Source organism: Hyalella azteca, unplaced genomic scaffold, assembly GCF_000764305.2.
Source record: "Hyalella azteca isolate HAZT.00-mixed unplaced genomic scaffold, Hazt_2.0.2 contig5650, whole genome shotgun sequence".
Taxonomy (NCBI): domain Eukaryota; kingdom Metazoa; phylum Arthropoda; class Malacostraca; order Amphipoda; family Hyalellidae; genus Hyalella; species Hyalella azteca.
The window spans coordinates 307,068-334,113 of NW_025935833.1; the positions used below are offsets into that span (position 1 = coordinate 307,068).

At 37.5% G+C, this 27,046-nt stretch overlaps 1 protein-coding gene across 1 annotated transcript; it reads left to right on the plus strand.

Annotated features, from left to right (window-relative positions):
* Positions 1-3,199: 3,199 nt before the first annotated feature.
* LOC108672371 (YLP motif-containing protein 1-like) lies at positions 3,200-3,751 on the plus strand. The gene has a single exon (XM_018160015.1). It carries the CDS (start codon positions 3,200-3,202, stop codon positions 3,749-3,751), a length of 552 nt encoding a protein of 183 aa, XP_018015504.1.
* Positions 3,752-27,046: the final 23,295 nt, after the last annotated feature.

Sequence of the window (27,046 nt, forward strand, 5' to 3'; positions counted from 1 at the left end):
TGCAGGAATATCAGATATCGGGAATTTATCACCCTAAATAAAAAAAGAATGTGTTATACGACAGGCTTTCAATTTCTTTGTCTAATGGAAAACCTCAATTTTAGGACGAGTCATCTTTTTATAATAACATGCTCCGTTAGATCCGGTGTAAGAAAATGCAAATTGAAGTTGAAGAATAAGTAAGATATAAAAAATTATAATGTTCGGCTGGGTGAGCGAGCGGTCATGATAACAAGATTGGAGCAGTGAGGAGCGGGGTGCGAACCGACCTTGCTGTAAATATTTGAGATCGGCGAAACATCAGCGGCGACCGAAGTTTAGCCTGCCATTATTATATTATAATATTTTATCAACTTTAGGAGACATTTTTTTCTGTTCGTGAATCTTAGAAATTGACAGTATCTATCATTCAGGGATCAACAATGAATTTTAAATCATTTTTACACATCCTACCAAAGGATCTAAGAGAGGGGGAGTTCACCCTGGAGACCTTCAAGAGACAGCTAGACGTGTTCCTGAGCACAATCCCAGATCGACCTCCCCTGCAACACTACCAGCGGCGAGAAGCAAGCAACAGCATCGTGCATCAGGTGGCCCAAATGAGGGCGGATGAACGATATTCAGAGGCGGCGATCCATCGTGGCCTGGGACTGCTATGTCCCAACTAAAAATCAAATGAAAAAAATTTTAGTTACGCACATGTAATAAATTTAATATTAGTTGCATTGATATATGACTGATAATAATCTTAAAACTTATTCACTTATTTAGATGGTGCATAAAACAATCGTCAGTTTGTGTGGAGTAAAATGCCTATGTGCTGTTTTATTCCTCTCACAATATGAACTACATTTAGTAAACCGTTTCAATTCAGTTCACAAAGTGAGTCTACACACATATACACGAAGTGAGTCTACACACATGTACACAAAGTGAGTTAGACTTCGGCTTTTCTGTCTGAAATTTTTCCATCTTGATTATCTGTTCTTTATTGAAAAATGACGCCTTCTTTAATCTTCAAACTTGATTTTGAAATTGATCACATATTGAATAATATAGAAATTTAGTTTTCAACAAGCTTTAGTTTTCAACAAGCTTACGACTGTAAACATGGACACCCAAAAGATGAATAGGCTATATAGAGACAAACTTTGTTTAACTGATACGCCCTTTAACGGGCAAAGCTGAGTCTGGATAACTCACATTAACATAAAATGTTTCGTTATTTGGACGAAACCTCTATCATTTCTCATAGTGTACAGAAGAAATAGCAGCAGACATTGTTCGAGTGCCCCCCTAAGCTCAACTGCATAGCGAGCAAGCAATGTTCTTTTTCATGAAGATGACAGCCGGCAGAACATTTGTCTTCCGGCAAATTCATGACAAAGTTTTATGGTGCTATTTTCCAACGCTCATTTTTTATCATTTCCACTCCTGATTTATTGCTGTGCTTTGCTATTTCCGTGTAGGTTTCGTATGAAAAATTCGTTAAAGTTTTATAAGATGTCCTGAAGATGGTTAAATTTGATGAAAGTGAAATATCTGCGACTCTATTGCATGTGTTCCTTTATTATTATTAAGAACCGTACTCCGATTCTATAAAACTGTAAACAATGCAAAGTTTACGACCAAAAATATTGCCTTGCGATTTACAAAAACGGTATTTGATATTGTAATCCCTTTCCTAATTCTTAGTAGCAACTAACGTGATTTATACGTTTTCGATTATATTCACGTTTATTTTTTGACCTATTTTGGTCGATCATATTTGTGAATACTCGCACTGGATATGATTAAATGTAGACCTTGTTTTTTTCTGGCGTGGCGCTATATATTACTGGCTGATTCGTGGGCCTTGATTCAACGCGACAAAAAATATAGTATTTTTATTAGAAATGCTCGGCTGTTTGCAGCAAACATTCTCGGCAAATCTGAGTATTATTAGAATATTATGCATCAGCCTTTAGTTTAGCTCGACGCAGAGGCTTTTTACAACGAGCATTTATTTCTTACTAAGAATTGCACAGTATTTGAGCGAATCGCTCGATATCCGAGCCTATGTGAACAAGTATGTTACTCGTAAACATCGACCTAACCTTTTGTCATAGAAAAATTATTTTTACGGAGACAAATACGCACTGACATATCGAAACAATCATACATTAGAGCGAACTTGACCAGTGATATTCTAGTTATACAAGACAAGTTCGAAGTTTTATTTAAAAAAATATATTACTGCACGCATGGCCAATGATATCCCAGTTATTCAAGAAAATTTTTAAGTTATATTATTATACAATGGAATAAAAATGTAAGAGCTTTGAAGATCGCCGGGGTCGACGCAAAATTCGCCACAAGGTCGCGTAGAACAAGCACAGATCCCGACGCTGATCCGCGGTTCATAAATAACCTGTGGCAGATTTACTGACGTCGTCTCCTACGCCGCTGCAAGAACCGCCGCGCGAGGAGCCGGGTAAACATCCCTCTTAATGAATGAGATTTTTCTTCTGCAAGTAAAATATTTTTCCTGAAAGCCTTCTGCACATCTTTCTGCTATGTTATTTTTGTCAGTTTTTGACATTTCCCTCGAAGAGTTTCTTCAATGGAGTTTTTTTCTCCCATTTATTTGGAAGTATTTCTTATGTATTCGCTACCAGTCTTGTTTAATTCTTAGCTTATATCTTTTTCACCAAATGTTAATGGCACTATTGCTTGATGAAGATACTAGAACGAAATTATTTTTCGGCCTTAATATATTATTGCACATTTTATACTTGAGTTTCATCACGGTATTAAATTTCCCTATTTTTCGGCCTAAATATATTATTGCCCGATTTTAATTTGAGTTTTAAAACGTTAAACTTCCCTATCAACGCTCGTTGAAAAAATAACTGCATGCTTATAAATGCCTTTCAAACACTGCCTACGAACATCATTTAATAGAGATATGTTACATATTTATTTTAATTGATTTAATTATTCCACACATTCATTATCAACTATAAATCTCATTTAATTGCCTGTAGAATAGCACCATGATCGCTATGCAACTTAGTTACTATCATCATTAAATCATAAATTCTAGATTCATCCTTCGATAGATTATTTATCAACCTCATTTTCTTGGTTGCGTTCTGTCTTATACATAAAACAAAACCGTTTAGCCAGCGCTCAGCCAGCTAAGATTTCAACATCAGCCATGACCGATCCTCAACCATACCCGGCCTTCCGCCATGTCCTGCCCTCAACCATCTTACCTCAGCCATGTCCAGCCTTCAGCAATCTTACCTCAGCCATGTCCGGCCTTCAGCCATCTTACCTCAGCCATCTTACCTCAGCCATCTTACCTCAGCCATCTTACCTCAGCCATCTTACCTCAGCCATCTTACCTCAGCCATCTTACCTCAGCCATCTTACCTCAGCCATCTTACCTCAGCCATCTTACCTCAGCCATCTTACCTCAGCCATCTTACCTCAGCCATCTTACCTCAGCCATCTTACCTCAGCCATCTTACCTCAGCCATCTTACCTCAGCCATCTTACCTCAGCCATCTTACCTCAGCCATCTTACCTCAGCCATCTTACCTCAGCCATCTTANGACCGGCCCTCAGCCACCTTACCTCAGTCATACCCGGCCCTCAGCCACCTTCCCTCAGCCATGTCCGGCCCTCAGCCACCTTCCCTCAGCCATGTCCGGACGGCATGACGCAGCATGAGTGGTCGTCGCGCTATGTCAGGCGTGGCTCGTAACTCTCACAAAGTTTAGTGTCACGACATCCTTAAGTTTAAATGAAGCCTTTGCTGGAAGATGGATTGCTCGGTCTGACTTATTCTGTTAGCAGTAAGCTGGATAACAGGTGCGTTTAGTTCCCATGCTAGGCATTAAATCACTTTTATATTTCCAACTCTCAATCATGTAGCACATACCTGTGAGTGAGCTTAACTGTCCTGCTATTATAAATGTTTTTTAACTCTCATTTATGCCGCGCTTACGTTCGAAGAAGGTTTATTTTTCTGCTGTAACACACCTTTTTGAACTCTCATTCACGCAGAGCTTACATTTGGTGCAGTTTTATGGGCTTGTTATTACAAACATTTTCAACTTTCTGTCTTGCAGTACTTGCGTTTCAAACAGTTTTATAGGCTTGATACAATAAACTTCCTTCAGCTCTTATACCTGAAGTACTTTCGTTTGGTGCAGTTTTTTTGGGGCATGTTATATCATACGTTTCTCAGATCTGATTCCTTAAGGGGAGCGTCTGGGTCCCAAATCGACAATTTTGGCTTTTCCGGTTTTTAGTCTCACCTTAAAGCTGACATTCTGCCCTATCCAACGGTACCACTGCCATCTCTCATCGTTGATTTATGATTTCACGACATTTCATGAAAGGGGGGCGGGTGGGGGAGTTCTTTAAGTAATTAGATAGGAACTAATTAGCTGCTGAGCTCTTTAAATATAGTGTCTACTTGAGTTGTGCTGCAGTTACGTGTTTAGTCTCATCTTAAAGCTGACATTCTGGCCTATCCAACGGTACCACTACCATCTCTGTACGTTGATTTTTACCTACACGACACTTCATGAAAAGGAGGGCGGGTGGGGGGAGTTCTTTCAGTAATAGATAGGAGATAATTCGCTGTAGGAGGAGAAAGATTTCTTAAGGACCCCCTTTTTGCCGTTTTCTATGAATTTCACGTTTTCTTTCAATTTTTTTGGAAAATTGACTCGAACAAAAAAGTCTTAGATTTTTGTTTTACATATGTGTACCAAGTTTCAAAGTGATCCGTCCGTAAATAAAAAAGTTTTTCTGGAGGCCAGACGCTCCCCTTAAGTACTTTCGTTTGATGCAGTTCTATCGGGCTGATGTAATACACGTTTTTCTTCGCCGTAGTCAAGGTTCATGAGTAACTGGAAAGAAAGAAAGGAGTAATATTATTAAGCGCAATATATATTAAGCGCACAATGCTTTGTTACTTCCTGCCATTCTCTCGAAGACACCACGATAACAATTGGCAGAGAATGGCAACCAACTTTAAGTCATTGGCAGACATCGTAATTTTTCATCAATAATACGCAGTCGTTTCGGAGAAATGATAAATTGCACAAAAGTTTCCCGCTTCGTTCAGTGAACGACTGGGCAGTATTTCTCGTTTGGTTGTTGTAGTTTACTCATCATTCGAGCTCCTGGCAATGTTTTCTTGGATTTTTTTTAACTGGGCGGTGATACAAACTTTTAATGCGAGTTCTCATTGAAGTTCCGGAGCTCTTTGTTGATTGCAGTCAACTTTTTGATTGCCTGCTGTGGAGCATTTTTGGAATTGAGGGAATTTTTTTAATCTTGATGCTTATAATTGAGTATTAAAATCAGATAAATTCATGAAACGATCATTTCCATAAGAACGGATGTTGTTCTTATTCACTTTTACTTTATTTTTTATTTTCATTATTTTAATCATTTATTTATATAATATTTTTTATTAAAAAATAATGTCATTAAATACATTGCAATTACCAAATTACAAACAATAATTCATGGATGCCTAACGATAGTTTAAGCTACTGCTTTCCTAAAAGCGAGTATTCACAAAACCGTTAGGGAGCAGCAAAAATGTCGATCAATTGTCATAAAAAATCTATTTGTGATTGATGGGAAATTAAGGCACACAAAATTCTTTTTATTCCAGACAAAATATTTTCCACAAAACATTCCACCGCATCGACGCTTTGCTTTGAGACTTTCGCCACATTTTTCTTCGCGTGAATTCATACTTTTTTCCAATCTCGCTCGTTCGGACGCATGCCCGTATTGGCCCTTGACTGATAATATACCATCAGCCGTTGAGAAATGACCGCTCATCAACTACTGAGTGGCCTGTCAAATTCAGCCTATAATTCGCAATAGGACAATAACCATTCATGGAATTTATTGGCTAACCCCTCAGCATCAAAAATGCGCAACGATGGCAGAACAGCAAACCCATGTTCAAATCCTCAGCAAAAAATCTCGTTGGCTACCCAATGACCGATGCTCAGCAGCTTTCAAATAAGCCTCCAAAACTTATGACTTGATTAACGCTGCCTTTGTCCACGCCTGGCTGTATTGTGTTATTAAAATGAAAGAATGTACCTGAATGAGAAACTGTAACGTCGCAGCACCGAGCCGACATTCCTGAACTTTAATGCGGATCTCTGCGCGCCCAATTTTGAGGGTTCCAAACGGGTTTATAAAGATTTCACACGCCCGGTTTGAGGGCTGTGCGAACGGGTTCTATACGGTGTTTACACGCCGATGTTGTGGGCTGTTCTCGGATTTAATACAATGTTATTGCACTCCGATGTTTCGGGCTAATAACGGTATTATATACACTGTTTACACGCCTGATGTTGATGCTTGAAGCAAAGTCGAAGGTTTCTTTCAAACTGAAGTTTTCCTTGCACCATTTTAAAAGCGTTGGGGTATGCTATTTTCCGCTGTTGCGATTAGCCTCACTTTTTCTTTAATTCGAATTATCATTGAAATTTTAATTTTTAGTATTTATCCGCCTGTTTTTTTAATCTATCTATCCATTCCACGCACTTCTGATATAATCAATGTTTCTTGCCATATTCTGCCTCTATTCAATAATCATTGTACAGTATATATATGCTTATGTAAAATGACGGAAAAGGTCAAACGTCAGGAAATGCGTCAAAATTCGCGCGAATTGCAGCCGCTGTTTAGCCCATACATTTGACTCTTGATATATGACATTTTTCCAAGAGCCGCTCAGAAGTCGACTTTTCGCGGATGAGGGTGAGAGCCGGGGCGTGGGTGCTCGTAAAAACGTCGTCTAATTTCCTTTATTTGCTTATCTAACAGTTCACTGCATGCCTCTCGCATACCAGAATGCATTTATGGGCCAGTCTTGAGGTTTTTAAGAGCTTTTGAAAATCTGGGATATTTCAGTGCAAAATAGAGACAATATGGCAGCACTGTGAGACATTTGTCCGTACGAACGCTGTTTTTTCTATTCTAGCCATTTGGATGTTCTAACCTGAGTAAACAATAATCATGATTAAAATCTCACAATACTAGCGCTAAGCATCCATACTAATTAGCAATTAAAATCATTTTTGACATCGTATTATTATTCTACTGTACTAAAATCAAGGTAATAATTATTCACCTAATTTAACCAACTACGAACAGAAAAATTAATGTAAAAAAATTAATTTCCACCAAACCATTTTTTCTTGCAATTTAGCCATTTTTCGCCCTGAAAAGTTTATAAGGGAGTTCAAGGCAATGGCAGCAGTCCTAATGATCAATATTTTGCAGTCATTAAAGGGTCTGGAGAAATATCGCTCCTCGCAAACCATGTTATAATTACGACCAAAAAAGCCAGATTCTCTGGCAATACAAATCTCACCAATAAAGTCTCTTGCTAGACTTACGGCTTGCGCAGGCCTGTGGACGCTAAATTTCTGGACGCTAAATTTCTTGATTATTTCTTCCAAACTGATTCTTAAAACGTAATCAGTAAGTTTCGTAATCGCTAGTTATGGGATGGGTTCCATGATGATCGTTGCGAGTTGATTAGTGATCTTTAGTTCTATAGTTTTCGTTTCTATTATACGTATTACGAGTTAAATGGGTTAATATGATTAGAGTTTATGCAATGAAGACCCTAACCGTGTAAATGAAAGCTTTTATCTTATTGTTAATGCTTATGGGCACATGGCTGGTATGATGTATGATGTGAAGTATGGTATAGGCACATGGCTGGTATGAAGTGTGGTATGGGCAAATGGTTGGTATGATGTATGGTATGGGCACATGGCTGGTATGATGTATGATATGAAGTATGTTATGGGCACATGGCTGGTATGAAGTATGGTATGGGCACATGGCTGGTATGAAGTTTGGTATGGGCACATGGCTGGTATGAAGTATGGTATGGGCACATGGCTGGTATGAAGTATGGTATGGGCACATGGCTGGTANACAGTTCCAGATTTTATCGAAAGACAGATATCCCTCGTACGCTATTAAAATGTCTGTATTTTTCAAACCCCTATTCTTGCTGTTGTCGCAGCTTCTCAAATTTTATGACACCAATTTTAGAATCCTTCCGCTAAAATTTTTATGCATAGTAAATACAAATTTTCGCTCATGGTAGCAGGGTTGGATGGACACCTCATTGCAACACAATAAGTTACATATCTCATTGGCATATGGTTAATTTTATATCTCATAGGTTGAATATCTCACTGCAAAACGATTAATTGATTTAACATCGTGAGACGATTAGTTGAATATCACAAGGTAATGCGATCAAATGTAAATCTCATAGTTAAACATTTAGTTGGAATATATGGTGATAAGGCTGTGGCTGGATATCTCGTTCCAACTGGATTAATCTTATATCTGTCTCTTATACACATCTAGATGTGTATAAGAGACAGGAGTGGTGCAGCACTCGCCTCGCTCGTCCCACTCAAAGAAGCACTCTATGAATGGAGTGGTGACGCACTCGCCTCGCTCGTCCCACTCAAAGAAACACTCTTTGAATGGAGTGGTGCAGTAATCGCCCCGCTCGTCCCACTCAATAAAAAACACTCTATGAATGGAGTGGCGCAGCACTCGCCTCGCTTGTCCCACTCAAAGAAACACTCCATGAATGGAGTGGCGCAGCACTCGCCTCGCTTGTCCCACTCAAAGAAACACTCCATGAATGGAGTGGTGCAGCAATCGCCTCGAGCGTTCCACTCAAACCATGTCCGGTGTTGATAAAAAACGTGAATCCGGTCAACGAACTTTACCGGGGTTGGAAGAAATATCCTTTTGTTCGTTTGGCAATTGTATTTCTCCGAGCAATTGCGAACAAAGACATTTCGGGTGCAGCTAGTTTTAAGTCGCATGCAACGACAATTGCAATTCTTGGTTTTATGGAAACCATGTGAAATTGCGTTTGCGTTCGGACGTTAATCAATCATACGACGCCACATATTCTTATTTATTTAATAATGACCTGCTTCACAAATTAACATCAGGGCAGTTTCGCAAACTTATCAATGTTTAGTTTACTTTTGTGGCAGTTTCGCAAATTTATCAATGATTTCCGATATTTTCCATAACAATCTTTACAAAAGTCAAGTAGTGTCTGTTTTCTTATAAGTAGTTGGCAACCATGTCATCTGATTTAATTTAGGAACCTTCCCCATTTTTGTGGAATAATGGATAATATTAACTGTTAAAATCACCCACAATACGCTGAAGAAAATAGACTTAATTCACCGATCACAAATCCTAGACCATTATCAGGTGTTCTCACAGTGGCTCTCATCCACTTTACCGCGGGGCATTTAGGCACTCGTTGCCAATTCAAAGTGGCAGACTTGGAATATTCAGCACCATGGCGTCTGTAGCACAGCTCCTATCTACAAAGCAAGGATTTAGCCAGTCGTCGTTACCGAGTCATTAAGTACGGATTTGGAATTCGATGATGCCTGCTGGTCTGATCTCGCAATGCGCACTTGAATCTACAGAACAATGATACGATCTGTATTGCACTGCGTTTGCCTCGCTTCATTTTGCAAACGTGAAAAGTCCGTTGATGATGCGTGCAGAGGTGCAGTCAAAATGCAAATTCACGCTAAACTTTAGAAGAACTTGCTTGAATTATGATTAGTAAATGTTTCGATAAAAATTTATTTTTAATGCAGGGGTACTTTTCAACGCGCACAACCATTACATTCGCGCTGCTTAGATAACAACTCGTATCTAATATGTTAATACTCCAAATGAGTTACGTTATTCGGAGGTAGGCACACATGGTAAGCAAGCCATATTTGGAATTTTTGTATCAGTTTTGAGTAGACCATTTTTAACTGTCGCCGTTTCTTAACCACTCGATCTTCTTGCCGATTAAAAAAAATTCCATAACCAATTACGGGCTTAGAACTTCTAACTCGCTGCTAAAATCTTTGGGATCTCAACCTCGCGACCATCCCATACTGGATGTGTATATTATAAATAGATAAAGGAAATGGAAGAAAAATTCATTGTTTATAATTGGCAAACGTGGATAGATTCTTACTGCGTGATTTAATGAGATTTATTGAAGAAATTTTTCCACCCAGTAAGAAAGGGTAAGAAAGTCGAGCCCATAATAATATTCAACTGATATTTGTTCCTCGTCTAGTAAACCATCCAATGAAGAAAAAACTACATCCAATAGCGTAACTCTCAAAGAAATGCTTACACTACGCAGCAAAAGTGACATCATGGAAGGATGCTCATACTACACGATAAACCTACACTACACATTTAATCCTATATTACACAATAAAACCAACGAAAAGATTACACAACATAACATAACTGACTCCTGAAATCCAAGATGATGTTCAGGGACTGACACATATCTGAGTCAATCAAGCGTAGGCTGTGATTAACTATTCAGAACTTCGGCCACAACTCATCAATTCTCGTGTCCTATTTGATGCAATATGCTCCAGTCCGGCCATGACTCACTATGTGATGTACTATGCACCACCCCAGCCATCACTCGCCTTGTGATGCACTATCCATCACCCCGGCCATGACTCTAAATTTCCTATGTGATGACCTATGTTGTGCCAGGCCATCACTTGCCATGTGATGGACCATGCACCACCCCGGCCATGACTCTAAATTTCCTATGTGATGCGCTATGTTGAGCCCGGACCATGACTCACCATGTGATGCACAATGCACCACCCCGGCCATGACTCTAAATTTCCTATGTGATGCGCTATTTTGAGCCAGGGTCATGATTCACCATGTGATGCACTAGCTTTCCATGTTCTAATTGGCAAAGCGATGTTCATTACACTTTGCTGGCGCTCATCAAACGAATTACTCGTTAGTCGCTTGTAATTGAAGCGAGCTTGCGACCCCTGTTACACCGCGCTCGCTTCGTCCCTTGTTCTGAATGTCGAATCACCGATGATGTGTCGAAAAATAATGCTTATACGCACTTTGTACCTTTATTAAGTATACTTCGATATTAACACTTATTCATGCAAATTTCCTTCGCTTTTACAGTGCAAAGAAAGCAATGCCATGCATTTGGGCCGATTTTTTACATCTGACTTTTCCTAGTAGCAACAATTCTGAAACTATTCGTATCTTATCTATCATACATGAACAAATATCCAAAAAAACATTACTTGCACTCTAGTACTTGCTTATCACCAGCTGTCCCTTCAAAGAGTGATGAAGTTTTGAATTGGATGAAACTTCACAAATTTTTACCAATTATTTCAAAAAATTTCATTTATATATTGATTTCATTCATAGAATTTGAACAACCCCAAACACTTATAGCGAGCGTTCATTAAGCTTAGCTCTGCACTCAACATTTTATTTTTTAATTATGTTCTCCACACTCCTGTCATTAAGCAATTCACAATAGATATATGACATTTTTTTAATTGAAAACTAATTTTAAATAAGCAACTGTTATCCTCGAAGGCTCTTTTTAGCGCATTTTCTTATTTACGGAAAAAATGCACTATTGCGCTCGCCATGTCTGTCCGTCTGTCTATCTGTCTGTCTGTCTGTCTGTCTGTCTGTCCGTCTGTCTGTCTGTCCGTCTGTCCGTCTGTCCGCCTGTCCGTCTGTCTGTCTGTCTGTCTGTCTGTCTGTCTGTCTGTCTGTCTGTCTGTCTGTCTGTCTGTCTGTCTGTCTGTCTGTCTGTCTGTCTGTCTGTCTGTCTGTCTGTCTGTCTGTCTGTCTGTCTGTCTGTCTGTCTGTCTGTCTGTCTGTCTGTCTGTCTGTCTGTCCGTCTGTCCGCCTGTCCGTTTGTCTGTCTGTCTGTCTGTCTGTCCGTCCGTCCGTCTGTCTATCTATCCGTCCGTCCGCCCGTCCGTGACTTCACGTTTTCGTCGACGAGAAAATGCGCTCTCTGTCACACACTGCAGTGAGTACTGAGTTATATTTTTTTAAACAATGTTCATGCGCGTTGAGAGGTACAGATATAGCGGCAGAAGGGCAGCTTTAACTTGGTGAGTTTGCCACTGAGTTATCTTTATGTTCTACTCATTGCAGTTGTGCTGATAAATTATTATTGTTTGAAAATAATAATTTATAACAATAATACATTGGTAATAAAAGCATAAATAATAATAATATTATTAATAATAATTTTATTTTATTTAATACCAATCTGGCACATGGGTATAAAATTTGATTGAAACTGCAAAGGTTCATATATGCTGTAAAGTCGATTTTGGTCCAACATGCATAGCATGATGACCGCATTAAAACTACGTCTCATGGAGGAACTGATACCTCATTGATTAACGATTGATATAATGTTACGGGAATGATTGTATTGGTCTGCTTGACAGCCTTACAGGAGGAATGAGCGTCTCCAAAGTTATTGGTAAGCATTAAGTCCACTCAATATTTCATGACGTTATTTAACATCATTGCAATGCAAGATCGTATATCTATACTCAGTGATATATTAGTCTAGCTGCTGCTCCACTAAACCTAACTCAAATTGCAAGACTGATTTATAGTCGCAAGATATTGTTACAAGTTCTAAGCTTTCTTTGGAGTTTAAATTCGAAACTTTAGGGCCTTCTTGAAGTGCATTCACCCATGGCGCCTCGCTTCACTCAGGGCAATCGCCCCTAGAAAAACAAGCGTCTGCATCAAAGTCTTCAGGGATTCGAACTTTAAGAATTTGATCCCGTCATTTTGGGGCCGGCTCAAGACTCGTTTGTAATGTGTTAGGAGTTTTGAATAACAGCCCCAAGAAATGATTACATTTTCGTCAGTGATGTGAGCGAAAGGGAGGATGACGTATTGAGTGGTGAATTCACGGTAAAGTTTGGAGACAACAATGTTAAAATATATACTTCCCTTGAGCATGCAAAAACATTGCTCATCTTCGAACTAAACATAAATATTGATCTAACTGAACATTTGCTGCAATTTGCGTAAATTATTAGATTAAAATTCATTAACGAGTTGACGAGGCCTTCGTCATGATCGCAGTTTATTTTTGCTTGATTTATTACTGCCGAATAATTCAGAGATTTTGTCAACTCAAGGTGAGATCAAAAATTTAAATTAAATGAGATCACCCAGTTTTTCTTTTAGCTCTGAACGAATCTACATAACTTCAGGCGGTAAGTTACCGAACTTAGTCCGAATCTTTTGCCTTTTACTTCTGCATTTGAAGCTCGTCGTGACAGGCGTGAAATGTAATTTCAAGGTGCGGTGTGTCAACATTCCCCTTATGTAAAACATAACTTTACATATATCTTGCCCTCACCTCCCCTCATCCTTCCTCATCTCCCCTCAACTCCCCTCAACTCCCCTAATCTCCCCTCACCTCCCCTCATCTCCTATCAACTTCCCTCACCTCCCCTCACCTCCCCTCAACTCCCCTCATCTCCCCTCAACTCCCCTCACCTCCCCTCAACTTCCCTCAACTCCCCTCATCTCCTATCAACTCCCCTCATCTCCTATCAACTCCCTCATCTCCCCTCATCTCCCCTCCTCCCTCTCACAAACGAGGTAAAATTTGACTTTCTCCCCCAAACTCACATAAACTGTGAAGGAGCCGCTCAAAATTTCATTTCAACTCGTTTGTAGTGCGGCCAAAAATCTTTAAGTTTAGCCAGGTGCTTTATTGCCCACATGCCAGTGAAGTGCTTGAATTTGGGTCCGGTGATATATTAAGTTAGAGGGATTAAAACAAGTTTAGGCTAACACGGACGGAGTAAGTGCATAACATTTGCTCTGTTTACCTGCACAGCGGTCACGGACAAAAATCTGCGCTCAAGTTCGTTTCAAGTTTTCTACAGCCATTTGGATCTTAAAACTACCAAGGTTTGCTACAACAACACTCGTAAAACTTGATTATAAAAGTTACTCTAACACTCTCCGTGTGTATCGTCAGTCTTTACGCCAACAACATCAAAATAAAATCTGAAAACTTTGTGCTTCGTCAGCGCAAATTACCGGCTCTGCGTTCCACTGACGACTTTACAAGCGACTTGCTTATAAGAACTTTTTTTTTCTTAAACACATTTTTAGCGCATTTTCTCATTTATGAAAAAAATACACTATTGTGCTCGCCATGTCCGTCCGTCTGTCTGTCCGTCCGAGACTTCACGTTTTCGTCGACGAGAAAATGCGCTTTTTGTCACTCACTGCAATGAGTACTGAGTTACAATTTTTAGTATCAAGGGATACCTGAAATGTCTTAATAAATCAATGGTAACTGATGTACATTGACGTTTATCTTTAATACACCTAAATATTTTAAGTTAAATCGAGTGAACTGTTTAACTATTTGTTCTTTAGAAACTATTTCGATATTACGTTCCGAGGATAATAAAATGCTTCTTAATAAAATTAAAAAGAAAGAATTGTAACCAAAAGTGATAAATATTATTATTATTAGCACCACTCAATGATTCAAGAGCTCAACACAAAAACATAATTATAAGCTCCTGTTCACTCGGCTGTTCTTTCGTTTTTCCTTCGCAACTTTTTCTTTATATAATGCCCTCCTAAATTGATTAGAATTTATATTCTACTTTAAAAAACGTGCCTATTTCTACCAGAGATGGGCTCATTCTTCTCGCTACGCAGCTCATAAGTTTTCCAGCGTTTAACACAATCAAAGAACGTCCCAGAGATTACACTGACCGCACTCACGTTCATTCCAACTCGCAAGTTTTGCCATTAAGCTAAAGAATATCTCGCTATTTCCCTGACACTCGAGGAATTGCCGAAATTCCACGCAGTTGTGGCTCACCCCCAATTGCGACGTCGAAAGTTTCTAATTTCATTTAGGGGAGACCAAACAGTCTCATGTCACTCCCCCACTACCCTTCCTACTCCAATGATATAAAAGAATAATTTCAGGAAGAGAGGAATTTTATACAGTGAAAAACCTGTCGGGGCAAACGCAATGTTGACAACACCCTATTATATAAATAATTTGTTAATGATAACCCTATAATAGAGAAGATAGCTTATAAAAAGTCTTTTTGAGTAAACAACAGGTTGGGGAAAAGTCATGCTAGGGAAAAATATACTAATATGTTATGATCCACAAATAATGTTTTGTAGTAAGTGCTCACAGGAGAAAATATATGTTACGGAAACACCATCCATTGGAAACGTGATGTTAGAGATACTAAATTCTGGACTAGAAAAAACATGTCTTCCTGCAAATATGTTGCGAATGAAACGCTATTAAATGCTTTGTTAGAAAAAATCTTATAGAGTACTTGAAACGACTCGTGACCGGAAATTCTTCCTACAGTATAGAAGCGAGAGAGAAGTTTGCACAAACAATGTTTTCAAAAAAACCCTTCGCTCGAGAACACACAGGAATAAAATTTAAAAGGAAAAACCCATAAAATAGGAAGACGTGCCTTGGATCTGCAGCATCTGTAAATATCAGAGCCACAAATTTACTATCAAGCCTCCTCCTTAAAATAATTTTAATCTTTCGAATTAATCTAAAGTCTGATTCTCTTTGTGACTATTTGTGTTTCTTGTAGCACATACAAAAGTCAAATTAAAACAGCAGCCTCTAAAACTATTGTTTCAGTAGATTTTCAAACTGTAAATGATTCTTAAATTATTTCAATAATTTGGAAATAAAATTGAAATGGCTTAATGACAACTAAAAAAATAAAATCACGACTTTTTACATCCCAATTCCATTAAAAATGTCAATTTCATATCCTACGTGAATTCCTGAAAATGTCCCCCTTTATCTCAATTTCCCTTATTCGCGGTCACAGTGCAACGCTCCTGCATTCATCGCTTTAAAACCATCGCATTTCATTGATCCATTAAGTCCTCAGCATAACTGTTCATTGCTCTATTTGAATTTAGTTCGCCTTCGATTTCGTGCAATATTTTGAACCAGACTGCATTGAGGCTCAGAACCACATCTACTCAAATGAAATGGACGCTGCCAATCGGAAATCTACTCGAAAGCTAGAGCTTCATTAACTCGGTGCCTTTGAAGATCCATCTAATTAACGTTAGCTGCACTTTTGAAGCATTCCAGGGTTCCTCCTGTAATGGGATTAGCGGGCAGAGCCGTTTACAATGATGCTCCAATTGGCAGCAGTGGAACATCAACTTCATCCTCAACTTCCTCCTCAACTTCCTCCTCAACTTCATCCTCAACTTCATCCTCAACTTCCCCCTCAACTTCCCCCTCAACTTCTCCCTCAACTTCCCCCTCAACTTCCCCCTCAACTTCCCCCTCAACTTCCCCCTCAACTTCCCCCTCAACTTTTCCCTCAACTTCCCTCTCAACTTCCCCACATGTTTACCACGGTACTGTATAGTGTATACGATCTTGTTAACTTAGATCTCATGTATGAAACTGTGCTGAAATATTTATTCAATTTCTAAAAACAGATGCCTCTGTTAATTTCCATATTATGTAGGATTTGACGTACGTAATAATTATTTGTCGAATTGATACGAGGGATCGAAGGGATGGATCATTTTTTCCGTGTAGCATGCAGATGAGCTAGACGTAGGCTTGATGTCGGAATCAAAGTTGGCTTTCAACGGTGAATTAGCAATGATTCAGGAGTTGCGTAGTATAGAAGTAATTTATTATGTAGAAATTTGTTAAATTTTATACGTATATATATATAAACGTTGAATTTATTTACTAGTCCTGAAATCATGTGCTAGATCAAATATGCCATTCTTACTTTATTTTTTACATCACGTGAACATTCCCCAAAGACACTTAAGTTTCTTTTATTGAAAACATTGTTCCGTAAAAGTCTATCGACATATATAACGTTTTCCTTTTAAAATGGCAGCCCTTTATCAAAATGTCTTCCTTGAGCCAGAATAAATAGATGGTCTAGCCTGTAGTATTACACCAGTTTTAGAAGAGGGATACCCTCGTCTCAATTGCCGACCTTGACAACATTTTCTTCTCTCGATTTTATCCTCTCGCTTCACTGACGTTTAATCTAGGATGCGATTAATTACCCGTTCGATAGCGGGAGCATTCACTCTTTTGTTACTGCTCTGCATTAGTTTTTTTGGCGCGAATTCAATTTCACAAAGCTTATTGCGTTGCAATTCTGCTAAAAAATTTATTTAGCAGGTACAAAATTCACGCTTGTTTCTTTTACTACAAGGCCATTTGTTTGCGTCTATAATTGTTCATATGAAACCTGCATGTTTACTATATGAACTTATGATCCAAGCTCTCACTTCAACTACACTCATTCTTCATGATGATTTCATTCGCACTCATGTGCTCATGTACATGACCGAGATACATGGAATTCACGAAATGTAAATGTAATCTCGTGTGAATGTAATCTCGTGAAATCACGAGATTTCACGTGCCTTTATTTCAGGTTTCAAATGCCACGTGTCTCTAAAGTGGCGAGAGTCTAGATAGTTTACTGTGAGTCACTTATTTATTCCATTTCGCGAAGAAATACTTAATGCATTTTTCAAATGTTTTGCTAATAGATAAGCCGATTAACTCTCACAGCCTCGCGGCTGATCGAGCCGAGCTCCCGCGAAGCCATCGTTCCCCTCATCATAACATGCAATATTTTACAAGCATTAATAATAAAATTATTTGTTTACCTTAGGTGTGTTGACGTTGTTGATGCGCGGTTACCGCTAGTGATAGGAAATTTTAATAGAAATAGGAATTTATTATTGCTCGAATATTATTTATTTTTTTGCTCGAATAATTCGATTATTACCTTATTTTTAATGTGCTAAGAAAAAACTTAGTTTTAACGTATTCTGTGATTACTCTCTTCGAAACAGTTCCAGATTTTATCGAAAGACAGATATCCCTCGTACGCTATTAAAATGTCTGTATTTTTCAAACCCCTATTCTTGCTGTTGTCGCAGCTTCTCAAATTTTATGACACCAATTTTAGAATCCTTCCGCTAAAATTTTTATGCATAGTAAATACAAATTTTCGCTCATGGTAGCAGGGTTGGATGGACACCTCATTGCAACACAATAAGTTACATATCTCATTGGCATATGGTTAATTTTATATCTCATAGGTTGAATATCTCACTGCAAAACGATTAATTGATTTAACATCGTGAGACGATTAGTTGAATATCACAAGGTAATGCGATCAAATGTAAATCTCATAGTTAAACATTTAGTTGGAATATATGGTGATAAGGCTGTGGCTGGATATCTCGTTCCAACTGGATTAATCTTATATCTCATGACAACATTATTTATTAAATATTACGTCGAAGCACGTTCAATTGGGTATTTCATGGACAAATGAACAATTGGATATTTAATGATGACGCGATGGATTGGCCATCTTATAGTATCTCAATAGGAGCAATTGTCGGGCGAAGCGACATTCATGTGTCACTCTCCGCTTTTGTACAACACAAACTTAAGCAAAGATAAACAGATGTTGTGCTAAGATAAGCATGAATTGTTGATGTTGTCCAGACTTCTAAGGCAAAGACGAGGCAAGTGTATACACATGTACACTTTATTTTATTATCATGCTTGCAGCAATGCCGTGCACACTAAACTGTAGAAGCCATCTTCCCATTAGTATGTAGGATAAATGGTTTTCGAAAATTGTACTAAAATTGTACTGTTAATCATTCGTTAAAATTAAATTTCTGGGTGCAAAATTCGTTGATTTGCGCGAAATATTGAATATATGTAATTAAACATTTCCTGATTGAAAAAAATGCAAGTGAATTTATATGTCGTTCAACGCGCCATTCTTTTTTGTTAAAGCTCACTAGTTATTATCATTTAGAAATGCAAAATAAATCAGAATCTTGAGTCACATCTGTGCCGCAGCTCTAGGCATTCTTCGAATTAAATAGTACTTCTAAATATTCCCGTTACGAATCAATTTTCATATTCAAATTAACTAAACTAGATTCATTGAACTACTAAATACTTCGAGTAACTCGGAAATTATTGTGTTGTTTATTTTTTACCAACTGCATTTACTGTCAGCACTCTCACATTACATGGAGACTCAACTTCCAGTTGGTCAATAAGTTCTCAATTTACATAGTTTTAAATTTCATTACGTTAAAAGATTCAAATTTAATTCTGTAACAATGATTAATTAATGATTATTAATAATAATGAACTATTATTTAATTTTGGGTTTTGTTGCCGTGAATACCTCGATGATAACTATTCCTTCATCATCCTTAACCTCATGACTTGATCTTAAATGCGTTTATTCAGTCAAACTTAGTATTTTAAATATTAAGAAATGGCCTGGGTGAAGTCGAGGGCCATATTAATGTTTCTTTTAATGCTACGTAATTTCAATATACAGCGGTTGTGCTTGTTGGAGCTGCCACGCCGCATCTGTTCTGCCACGAACAGTCAGGCTCGAATTACAAAGGTTTTTAACTCAGATTTTTTCGAGAAATCTCAAATTACCAGGGTTTTTTACTAATTTTTTATCTAAAAGTCTGGATTACTAAGGTTTTTTACGAATATTTTATCAAGAAGTCTTGATTACAAATGTATTTTACTCTTTTTTATTAAAAAGTGTCAAAGTACGAGGGCTCTTTACTCATTTATATCTAGAAGTCCTAGATTACAAAGGTTTTTATTCATATGTAGTCAAAAAGTCTTAGATTACAAATGTATTTTACTCTTTTTTTATCGAGAAGTCTCAGATTACAAGGGTTATTTAATCGTTTTTTTATCGAGAAGTCTCAGGTTAACAGATTTTTATTAATTTTTTTATCGAAAAGTCTAAGATAACAGGGGTTTTTAACTCATTTTTTATTGATAAGTCTCAAAATACAAAGGTTTTTACCAGTTTTTTATGGAGAAGTCTCAGATTACGAGGATGATTAACTAATTTTTTTGTCGAGAAGTCTTATTGACAGGGTTTTTTGCTCATTTTTTGTCGAGAAGTCTCAGATTATCAGGGTTTTTTACTCATTATTTTATCGAGAAGTCTCACATTACCAGGGGTTTTTGCTCAATTTTTTAACGAGAAATCTCAGATTACTAGAGATTTTTCATTCATTTTTATTGAGAAGTCTCAGATTACCAGGGTATTTACTCATTTTTTATATACAAGTCTCGGATTTCAAGGGTTTTTTACTAATTATTTTTCTCAAGAAGTCTGAGAAGATCTTGTTGTTTCTCATGCAAATGAGTGGCAACTCACTTTGGGTAAACGACATTCAGCTGCGAGTGAATTATGTTTCCTGGCTGGAGACTGTCAAAAAATATGGCTTACTGCCGGCCATGGCCATAAATTAAATTATTCCGGGTTTGCTTCTGGAAATTGTCAGTTTTAAATTTGTTTATCCTCGAGAAAACTGCCATTAAATTATATTTGAGCTCAATATATTTTCGGGGATTCTATTTCTCTTTCGACAGAAGTTTAACTCTAGCTACACAAGGATTAAATTTTTTGTATGGATACAATTCGGCGATTTGGGTTATTTTCAAATTAAATATTAGTTTGTTATTTCTAACAAACATTCTCCACCAGTTGTTTGGTTGCAAATGTTTATATCAGCATTCATTCTATACATAATTTAAATATTGTTGCATTGCATTCTATGACGTTTACAAATGAAATTCTAATTATTAGAGTCGTGCGAGAAAACTATAAAAGTTTCTAGGTGACTTTGAAAATTAAATGTCAGAATTTTCTACAGGACTAGATTTGAATGAAGTAAAACTTTCACAATAATGACTAAAAATGTCGAGAGAACTTTCAAGAAAAAAATTCCCACATCGGAGCATCAAATCAGGCTTTTCGCGCCCACGACCTCGACTTCAGACTGCGACAGATGACCACGGATGAACTAAAACTGCGTCCAATTAGCAGGGCAAAAGTCTGCGAATTACCGGCGCTAACAAATGGAAGAGATTCAAATTTGATGAGCTTTTGCTTGCTCGAGGCTCCACGGTGAATGCCACTTATCGAGCTCCTGAGAAATGGTGGTCGTGAACATCGTTTACAAGCCTCGCCATCTTGGACGAAATTGGACTTCAGCCCAGGATTCACTAGCGGAAAAAAGGTAATGCCTAATTTGCGGAAAATTTTTAATTTATTTTATGGAAGATAGTTTCTTTTTAATTTTGGTGGGTTAATGAGCTGACTAATAGTATTAAAGAATTTTCAGTTCTTACAAGTACATTTTTCAATAATTTTTCCGCTTGATGCGCATGTGAGGTACGCAACTTCGTTAAAGTCGATTTTAATCTACGCCTTTGGGCTACCTCGATTCTGGCTCTCGACTTGCCTAGTGAAGGAAATATTTGGTACGTGTTTAGTTAGGAATTTCGCTCTGAATTTTGACACTCGTTTCAAGTTCCTGATGTGTTTTGTGAGAAATAAATTGTTTTACGTATCTTATTTATGCTATGTGCAATACTAATTCATAAGCGACTATTTTTGCCATAGTATGTTTATTTTACAGAAACCGATTTTAATAAGAAGTTCAAGGATATTCTCGTTTTCAAAACCTTTCATGTACGAATAAACTCTATTAGCATTAATGCTATAAATGTTGAATTCGTCAACTTGCCCACAATATTCCATCTATGCCAAGTTTTAAAAACTGAACAATAGAGGAAAAACAATTTTTTTCGTTGTTCTTCTCATACTGATCTTGTATTGTGCAAAAAATCTGTGAAAACCTTCCCGCGAGTGCTTGTCGAGCCAGAAAATCCTGAGGTCTTGTTTCTTGGAAGTTCTGTAACAGGAGGCACCGGCAGTCCGGAATTTTTATCTCTACACCTCCAAAATAAATTCAATTTTCCGGCCATGTGATACTGCGGATACGAGGCTGCATTGTTCAGCTCCGTAACAGAGCTACACTGCTAGCTGGGGCTGCATTCTCAACTCATCTTAAGATGACCGTGAGTCGTATTATGATCGTAAGTTGGGCTTCACTTCTAAAATCGTAGTGTATTATGCAATTTGAAACGTTAGATGGATATTTATAAAATTTAATTATTTTCTGGAACAACACGAAAAGTTATGAACAACCAGGAACCTAATTCTTTCGTACAACGAACTAATGCAATCACCTAAACTTTTTCGTTTTATTACTGAATATTAATTTTGGCAAAGAATATGTAATGCCGATTGTTCACTCTGTGCATATTTCATCACGTAATTGTCACTTTAAAAGGTATTGTTGCTAAATTAGAAACAGAAACGGCTTTGTTAAAGATTACTTATCGATTAACAGGTTCTCAAGAAGCTCTGGAAATTGCGTTAATTATTACCGAAATTACGTAAACCAAATATATTTATTAAACATACCAAACATTTTTAGATGACGATATTTCATACCTTGAATAACAAAGGGATTAATTAGCCAAGGTAGTTCGTTGTTTTCCAACTATCGTTTCTCTGTTGTTTTCACTTTTTAATTTGTTCAATTTTTATTATTTTGATTGTCGTCTCGACGTGAAGAATGTGTTCCATACGTTCTTCTCATAGTCAAGTTTTAAATAACACGGAGCGATCTTTTCAAAGTTGTGGCTACGTTGAAGAGAGGAATTTCAATTGAGAGTTTTCTGAGGGTCGCGAGGGGAAGGATCTCGTCATCGTAAATAAGTTTTTATTTTTTTAAGGATATTTTTTCAGTCCTAATCCAACGTTAATTTTTTCTACAGGAAAATTCATTTAATATTAGTACTAGTTAGCAAAAGGACCTATTTTTTTAGCTTGCTAAAGTAAATTTTGCTGTGTAAAAAAATTGCTCATATTTGTGGTTTTCTCAATTCTGAGTAATTTTGCCACTATGAGTGAAAGCTTAGTGCTTGGTATCTATTAGAACGGAAAATTTATTAGGAAAGCAGTGAAAACGCGAATTTTTATCCTTCTCTAATACAGTATATAATTAAATCGAACACTTTGCGCATTATGAAAATTTATTTATAGGTCATAATTCGAAAATAATGCGTACATCCGTCACACGCCAACTTGGGATTTACTCTACGGTAAATGAAACTAACATTTCATTAACTTTTTCTGACGTATTCTGACCTTTATGTGGCATTTCCTGACATTTTATGGTTTCGTTATCCAGTGCATAGAGAAGAAGACGTGTAAACAAACTCTTTTATACATGTCATTTTTTGTCATGTTTCTCGTGACATATAGTCACGAGAATCGCTTTCCACCGAAAACTTAAGTATATGCCTTCATTAAGTAAATTTTATCTTCTTCCAGTTGTTGCACGAGATTGAAAGAAATAATTTCTGAGATTACAAAACATCTTTTGATCTTCACAATTTTTAATCGAGATAAAAAACAACTTTTAATCTCCACAATTTATTCTCAGCACATCTCTATTTCAATGAGGCCTGATCTATAAATTACAGTTTCTGCTAACAAGGGAGTAAAGAAAATTAAAATAATTTATTTTCATGTTTCAAGTTTCATGTTCTCCATTCAATTTTAAAGAACTAAAAGCACTTTAATTAAAGGAAACCGATACTTCTACGACATTTTTAGCCATCATTTTTTCTCCAAAACTAAACTGAGTATCTGTCCACGTAACCAAACCCTTTAGCTCATTTAATTAGGTCTTCACATTATATTATTTCCTAAATTAACTAATAAATGAGATTCAAGGCACGAATATACGTCATACATGTAAGAATTTGTTAGGGTATAAGGTCCGCTCCATGTCCCTGGGATTTATTAATCCCCCATGAACAACAATTCCTCATTTGGCTCACGCAAGTTACCAGCCCAATCAGTTGCGGACGGCTTCTGAAAGTCTAATCCCTGAAAGATGATGATTGAGATAGTGAAGCGTGATGATAGAGGTAGCGAAGGGTGATAATAGAGGTAGTGAAGGGTGATAATAGAGGTATTGAAGGGCGATGATAGAGATAGTGAAGCGTGATGATAAAGGTAGTGAAGGGTGATGATAGAGGTAGTGAAGGGTGATGATAGAGGTAGTGAAGAGTGATAATAGAGTTAGTGAAGGGTGATAATAGAGGTAGTGAAGGGTGATAATAGAGATAGTGAAGCGTGATGATAGAGGTAGTGAAGGGTGATAATAGAGGTAGTGAAGGGCGAAGGTAGTGAAGGGTGATAATAGAGGTAGTGAAGGGTGATGATAGAGGTAGTGAAGAAATGTACTGAATGGTGAGGATAGAGCTAGGGTTGGGTGAGGATAGAGGTAGGGAAGGGTGATGATAGAGGTAATGAATGGGGATGATAGAGGTTAAGAAGGGTGATGATAGAGGTTAGGAAGGGTGACGATTGAGATTAGGAAAGGTGATTATAGCGGTTGGGAAGGGTTGTGAAAGAGGTACTGAATATTGAGGAAAGAGGTTGGTAAGGGTGATGATAAAGAGGAGAAAGGCGATGATTGTGATAAGGAAATGGGATTATAGAGGTTGTGAAGGGTGATGATCTAGGTTGGGATATTTGCAGACCACAAAAATGAGTCTTACGTTGTTCGGTACTCGGTCTACTATACAGAATAAAACCGGCGATGAACTTCATGCTTTTCCCTTCCTTTCCAAAAATTACGCAATATTGTTGCCAGGAAGAAAATATCATTATATAAGAAAACATTTAAAGGTGATAACACTGCTCATTTCAGATAAATACTTAATAATATAGCAACTGCAAAAAAATATTACAATATTTTAATGAAGAGATTTCGGTTACAAGTTATATCGACAGTTTAAGAACTCAATAATATTAGTATGACCAATTCCTACCTCTAGATATGCGAGTTATTTACGAGATTAAAGCTATATCAGCAAGTGAAATGCAGTGACACGAGATATGAACAAAAGTTCGTCCACCTATCTGTTACAAATTTCAAACATATAAAAATTATGAGCGTTTTCTAATAAGTTTTCTGATTACAAATTCACTAAGGATTCCAAAATCCTACCGTCAGATGTAGCATTAAATACAATTTAAAATCTTTAGCAGACACTGAAAGTTGCACTTTTCAGCTCGAAAGAAAGGATTTTTCACTGTTCATTCACGAATTTTTTTTCGAAACTTCATGCACTTCTATACAGCAATACCCTTAGTAGAAATGTAAGCCAGTGGACGCATTGAATGGGCCTGAGATAATGCAAAAATTCTAAAGCCAAGATTAATTCCTTTTACCTGTCGAATTCTCAAAAAACTCGCAGTGGGACCTTTTGGCAAAGATACGGATGAGATGTTGATGAAAAGCGGCATTTGCCACCGTAAATAATATTGTTAGATAATAATTGATCTTTTCCGCTAACGTATGATTAATCATGCAAATGAAAGCCAGACAACAACTCACGATACATCAAAACTTTGTATGACACCAAGAATTCATTGACAGTGCATCAATGCACAAACAGTCGTTTATTTTAAATATCATTTGCAAACAGCTTGCGAACGAATCTATCAGCTTGATTAATTGTGACGATTTGTCTTTTAATCTGAAATCAAAGGCAGACAACCGCTGATGATATCGGTAACATTTGCTAAAATTTTCCACAGACAGCGAAGGACCTCAATGAGACTCTCGCCTTTCGTTCCGCTTAGCGGGAATCATTTTCTCGACCAAATCCCGAGACATTTAATACTTTTCAAAGGCTCACCGTGAGAGCAAATTCTCGCAATTTCAAACAATTGGAAATCCCTGTGAAGCGCTCCGAGTTACCGGCGATCACAACGAGAAAATGACGGAGCTTTCACGAGAACTGCTGGAATAATAGCCGGGGAACATCTCCCTGTCGATATTTTGCTGCAATTGTGGCCGTTTTTCTTCAGGGTTCTGACTGCAACCACATTGAATCTGGAACATTAGTTCAGCGCGCGTAAAAATTACGTCCGGTGCGCAAAACCGAAAATAACTGAACTGAGATCTGAAACTTCCGTGGACTGACTGTCCAGATTTTATGGATGTCGTTTATTTCCATTCACACAACAAATTGCGGGGTGTAAAATTACCATAGCGAAAGTTTTCGTTAAATTTGTCTAAAAATTAGGTAAAATTTTCCTTTTTTTCAGAGATTTTCACTAAATAGAGCATGGCCCTTAAAGTAACAAACGCATGTTTTGTTCTTCCAAAATCTGAGCCTAATTCTAATATTTATCTATTGGGTGAAGAAAATTTGTATACGCTGAAGAATTTTTTGCACTAGACACGAATAATATAGAAATTCACTCAGTAAAAAAATATTTCGATCACTTCTATAAATAAAGGACTGGGCCGCTATGTACACTCTCAACCTAGTATCTGTAGAAACTAAAGAGCTGATCATATTAAACAACCATTTATTTGATCCTTACAAATTCTTCAACTACTACCGATGCCTCAGAAATAGCATTCACAAATTCTTCAGATAATTACTTCAATATCTTAAATTCTTGAGGCAATAAAATAATAAACCTCGCTAATCTCGCTCGAATGCAAGTGCAAGTTGGAAAGTATGCCTTGCAAGAAATAATCCTAAAGCCAATATTAAATAGCAGCCCATTTATTAATATTTACTTATGATGAGAAAAAACTCATTGCTTTTCGCTATTTTATATTTGTCATCGACTACATTTATCATCAGTGGGTTTAATAAAGTATCACGAGGAATTTTTACGATTGTTTTAATCAACGACAAAACAATTTCATCGTAATCGAGCTTCTGAAGTTAACGAATTTAAAAAAAAAAACTTTTGTGTGTTATAAGCGCTTCTCGTTGGGATTTCTGCGAGGGACTTTCTTGTGTTGCTCCCTAAGGATTAAAACCTGAGGAAAATATGCTCTACGTTTGGAAGTTCAAAGCTCTGAGCATCCCGACCCTCTTTCGGGAATTGAAGACTATGAGCATCCCGACCCTCTTTCGGGAATTGAAGACTATGAGCATCCCGACCCTCTTTCGGGAATTTAAGACTCTGAGCATCCCGACCCTCTTTCGGGAATTGAAGACCCTGAGCATCCCGACCCTCTTTCCTCGGTTCAAAACTCTGAGCATCCCGACACTCTTTCGGGAGTTCAAGACTCTGAGCACCCCTACTCTCTT